This window comes from Colobus angolensis, unplaced genomic scaffold (assembly GCF_000951035.1).
Source record: "Colobus angolensis palliatus isolate OR3802 unplaced genomic scaffold, Cang.pa_1.0 Scaffold112, whole genome shotgun sequence".
Classification (NCBI taxonomy): domain Eukaryota; kingdom Metazoa; phylum Chordata; class Mammalia; order Primates; family Cercopithecidae; genus Colobus; species Colobus angolensis.
The window spans coordinates 1,256,570-1,262,048 of record NW_012112253.1 but is presented as its reverse complement, the minus strand read 5'-3'; the positions used below and the strand labels follow the sequence as shown (position 1 = coordinate 1,262,048).

At 43.9% G+C, this 5,479-nt stretch overlaps 1 protein-coding gene across 1 annotated transcript in view; it reads left to right on the top strand.

Annotated features, from left to right (window-relative positions):
• Nucleotides 1–3,176, top strand: part of CHSY1 (chondroitin sulfate synthase 1) — a 75,540-nt gene extending 72,364 nt beyond the window's left edge. Inside the window, exon 3 of the mRNA XM_011957529.1 lies at nt 1,189–3,176. Coding sequence (XP_011812919.1) covers nt 1,189–2,781 — 1,593 coding nt within the window. The 3' untranslated portion in view covers nt 2,782–3,176. The remainder of the gene's footprint in view (nt 1–1,188) is intronic.
• The last annotated feature ends 2,303 nt before the right edge of the window (nt 3,177–5,479 follow it).

The following is a 5,479-nucleotide window of genomic DNA, read 5'->3' as shown; positions in this document are numbered from 1 at the left end:
ACCTGTAGTCCCAGCTACTTGGGAGGCTGAGGCAGGAGAATGGCGTAAACCCGGGAGGCGGAGCTTGCAGTGAGCTGAGATCCGGCCACTGCACTCCAGCGCGGGCGACAGAGTGAGACTCCGTCTCAAAAAAAAAAAAAGAGTTAGTGTTTAACAGTATGAACAAAAAACCACCATGAACTTGAAACAGGACTAATTTACCAGATACCAACCTCAAATGCTTTCACTGAACATTTTTTGCAAACTATTATTCTACCTTCCAACAGGCTTTGTAAAAACGTTCATCTCCTTGCTCAGATGTACTGAGGCATTAGGCACATTCCCTTCCTAACTTCAGGGAACCCATTTTGGCTGATGGCCCATAAGCTTATGGTGTCCCAAAACCTGCGCCACGGGGCGGAGGCAGAATTGGTGGAATAGTGAGCCCTGTGCGTCCTGCCTGTTTCCCATTTGCCAGCATTTTCTGAGCCCCCAAGCACCAAGCTCTGTGCCTGTGCCAGAGACCCCATGCTGAGCAAGCAGGCCCGCTCCTACCTCCACAGAAGCCCTGGGAGAGGGGCACCTTCCTCGTACACAGGGAGGCCAGCAGCGTGAAGAGGATTTTCAGTGCTTGCTTCTAGAGACTTCACAGAGCCTTGTTTCATCCTGACAGCATCCAAGGCCTCCTCCTGCCCTGATTGGCTTTCCTTTCCCTTAGCTTCCTGGAAGAAGGGTAACCGTTCACTCAGGTTGTTTGCCTGAAGTTCTTCTGGCTCTCAGGAGGAAGTTTATTCCCATAGATAGAAGCCACAGGGTCTGCTATTCAGGTCTTCAGCAGGGACACATGACTTTGTGGGCCCCTTTCACAGGCATAGTGGGACGGGGGTGGCGTTATCTTTCAGGCTTGCTCATGTGGTGGCACCGTGATCTCAATTTTACACCGTTTCATTATGGGACAACTTTTTCATAATTCTGTTTGCCTGTAAAATTATATTGGCCAACTTTGGTTATTAACCCTTATTTTCTTAAGCAGTTTCTATATATGAATTCTTCTAACCACATTGGGCTGCTGTTGATTGGGCCTTATCTAGGGCCTTTTGTGTGCTGTGGTCCATTCAGAAACATTTCTAATATTTGCGTTTTCTTTAGCATGTGCTGGCACTCAATCATAGAATACTAAATTTGTGATCTCTTTTTTTCCCTTAACAGATGCAGCAGCTTTTTTATGAGAATTATGAACAGAACAAAAAGGGGTACATTAGAGATCTCCATAACAGTAAAATTCACCAAGCTATCACATTACACCCCAACAAAAACCCACCCTACCAGTATAGGCTCCACAGCTACATGCTCAGCCGCAAGATCGCTGAGCTCCGCCATCGCACAATACAGCTGCACCGTGAGATTGTCCTGATGAGCAAATACAGCAACACAGAAATTCATAAAGAGGACCTCCAGCTGGGAATCCCGCCCTCCTTCATGAGGTTTCAGCCCCGCCAGCGAGAGGAGATTCTGGAATGGGAGTTTCTGACTGGAAAATACTTGTATTCAGCAGTTGATGGCCAGCCCCCTCGAAGAGGAATGGATTCCGCTCAGAGGGAAGCCTTGGACGACATTGTCATGCAGGTCATGGAGATGATCAATGCCAACGCCAAGACCAGAGGGCGCATCATTGACTTCAAGGAGATCCAGTACGGCTACCGCCGGGTGAACCCCATGTACGGGGCTGAGTACATCCTGGACCTGCTGCTTCTGTACAAAAAGCACAAAGGGAAGAAAATGACAGTCCCTGTGAGAAGGCACGCGTATTTACAGCAGACTTTCAGCAAGATCCAGTTTGTGGAGCATGAGGAGCTGGATGCACAGGAGTTGGCCAAGAGAATCAATCAGGAATCTGGATCCTTGTCCTTTCTCTCAAACTCCCTGAAGAAGCTTGTCCCCTTTCAGCTCCCTGGGTCGAAGAATGAGCACAAAGAACCCAAAGATAAAAAGATAAACATACTGATTCCTTTGTCTGGGCGTTTCGACATGTTTGTGAGATTTATGGGGAACTTTGAGAAGACGTGTCTTATCCCCAATCAGAACGTCAAGCTCGTGGTTCTGCTTTTCAATTCTGACTCCAACCCGGACAAGGCCAAACAAGTTGAACTGATGAGAGATTACCGCATTAAGTACCCTAAAGCCGACATGCAGATTTTGCCTGTGTCTGGAGAGTTTTCAAGAGCCCTGGCCCTGGAGGTAGGATCTTCCCAGTTTAACAATGAATCTTTGCTCTTCTTCTGCGACGTCGACCTCGTATTTACTACAGAATTCCTTCAGCGATGTCGAGCAAATACAGTTCTGGGCCAACAAATCTATTTTCCAATCATCTTCAGCCAGTATGACCCAAAGATTGTTTATAGTGGGAAAGTTCCCAGTGACAACCATTTTGCCTTTACTCAGAAAACTGGCTTCTGGAGAAACTATGGGTTTGGCATCACGTGTATTTATAAGGGAGATCTTGTCCGAGCGGGCGGCTTTGATGTTTCCATCCAAGGCTGGGGGCTGGAGGATGTGGACCTTTTCAACAAGGTTGTCCAGGCAGGTTTGAAGACGTTTAGGAGCCAAGAAGTAGGAGTAGTCCACGTCCACCATCCTGTCTTTTGTGATCCCAATCTTGACCCCAAACAGTACAAAATGTGCTTGGGGTCCAAAGCATCGACCTATGGGTCCACACAGCAGCTGGCTGAGATGTGGCTAGAAAAAAATGATCCAAGTTACAGTAAAAGCAGCAATAATAATGGCTCAGTGAGGACAGCGTAATGTCCAGCGTTGCTGGAAAAGACATTTTTAATTATCTAATTTATTTTTCAAAAATTTTTTGTATGATCAGTTTTTGAAGTCCATATACGAGGATATATTTTACAAGTGGTTTTCTTACATAGGACTCCTTTAAGATTGAGCTTTCTGAACAAGAATGTGATCAATGTTTGCCTTTGAACACATCTTCTTGCTGAACATTATGTAGCAGACCTGCTTAACTCTGACTTGAAATGTACCTGGTGAACAAAACTTTTTTAAAGAAATGTTTTCTTTTGAGACCCTTTGCGCCAGTCCTATGGCAGAAAACGTGAACATTCCTGCAAAGTATTATTGTAACAAAACACTGTAACTCTGGTAAATGTTCTGTTGTGATTGTTAACATTCCACAGATTCTACCTTTTGTATTTTTTTTTTTTTTTACAATTGTTTTAAAGCCATTTCATGTTCCACTTGTAAGATAAGGAAATGTGATAATAGCTATTTCATCATTGTCTTCAGGAGAGCTTTCCAGAGTTGATCATTTCCCCTCAATGGTACTCTGCTCAGCATGGCCACGTAGGTTTTTGGGTTTTTGTTTGGTTGGTTGGTTGTTTTATTTTTTATTTTTTTATTTTTTTTTGAGACAGAGTCTCGCTCTGTCTCCCAGGCTGGAGTGCAGTGGCACAATCTCAGCTCACTTTAACCTCCACCTCCCTGGTTCAAGCAATTCCCCTGCCTCTGCCTCCCGAGTAGCTGGGATTACAGGCACATACCACCACGCCCGGCTAACTTTTTTGTATTGTCAGTAGAAGTGGGGTTTCACCGTGTTAGCCATACTGGTCACGAACTCCCGACCTCTGGCATTCCACCCACCTGGGCCTCCCAAAGTGCTAGGGATGAGCCACCACGCCCAGCTGGCCACGTAGGTTTTAAAACAAGGGGCATAAAGAAAGCACAGTGAGATATGTGGCCGTTCTCGTGGTAGTTCATTTGGCCTAAATGGACCTGGCATGAAATTTCAAGAAGGATTTGGCATTTTCTCTTCTTAACCCTTCTCTTTAAAGGGTATAATATTAATGTTTAGGATGACAAAGATGAATTATTACAATAAATCTGATGATGTACACAGACTGAAACACACACACACACGTAACCCCTAATGAAAACATTGGGGAAAAATGTATTTGGTTTTGTTCCTTTCATCCTGTCTGTGTTATGTGGGTGGAGATGGTTTTCATTCTTTCATTACTGTTTTGTTTGATCCTTTATATCTGAAATACCTTTAATTTATTTAATATCTGTTGTTCAGAGCTCTGCCATTTCTTAAGTACCTGTTAGTATTATTTATGTGTATCAGGAATGTGTTTAGTCTTTTATTTGCAGTAAACCGATCTCCAAAGATTTCCTTTTGGAAACGCTTTTTCCTCTCCTTAATTTTTATATTCCTTACTATTTTACTAAATATTAAGTGTTCTTTGACAATTTTGGTGCTCATGTGTTTTGGGGACAAAAGTGAAATGAATCTGTCATTATACCAGAAAGTTAGTTTTTTAAACTCTCAGATGAAATGTGCCTTAATAAATTTTTTTTTCATTTAGATTTCAAACAGTGATAGACTTGCCATTTTAATACACGTCATTGGAGATCTGCGTATTTGTAAATAGCCTGATGCTCATTTGGAAAAATAAACCAGTGAACAATATTTTTCTATTGTACTTTTCAGAACCATTTTGTCTCATTATTCCTGTTTTAGCTGAAGAATTGTATTACATTTGGAGAGTAAAAAACTTAAACACTATTCATAAAGTTTTTCAAGTTATTTGAGGGAAATACTTCTGTGGACTGCAGTTTGGGAGTGAAACGAAACCCAGATTCAAGTGCTTCCTTCTGTTTTTTCCTCGAATGAGCTTGTCCTTTGTTTGTTCCTCATCAGCTCGCTGGCTCCATGTTCTCCAAAACAAAGGTCTTCAAACCAGGCCCAGGCCCCGTCTGGCTCCTTGATAGAAATGTCCCCTCCTAGGCCCCACAGAATCTGCATTTTAACAAGTGCCCCAGTGGTGCTGACGCACAACTCGGGGTTCCGGGATCAATCTAGCTAGAGGATAAATCAGCACAGTTGCAGTATAACCCAAGAATGAAAAGAAGTGAGATCTTTGATGCCAAGGTAGCAAGCTGGTGTGGACAAGCATTGCCCCCAGGACAGGTATATTTACAGTGTAATGACAGTTAAGTCCCAGCATAATGACATTGCACTCACAGAATTGCCGTAATTCAGCCTAATTGCCATTTACTCTGTGGGAGTGTTTAGTTTTTTCTTGGAGAAAAAGCAGAGACATTTTTATTCTTCGGTAAGGAAGAGCGTAATAATGCACCTTAATGACAAAGTATTATAAATTCTTTCCTATTTACCATAGTAACAGACGGGGGGGGAGGGGGGATTTGGGATGTGGTTGAGTGACACGTTTGAGTGTTCATCCAGCATTTTGGTGACCCTTGGTTAAACCTGCCATTTCCTTCCCTGCTCCCACTCCTGATCAGGTCTGTCCCTCTTCCCGATGGCGGTGTTGGTGTTCATGGAAGCACTGCCTCCCTTCCAGGCTTGGTTTCCAGAAACGTGGTGGGACCCCTCCTCTGGCTCCCCACCCTGGCAGTGGTGTGCCTGCACTCCGCATGCTGGCCTCCAGGTTCCACTCGCCTCTCGGTCACCTAGTGCTCTTTT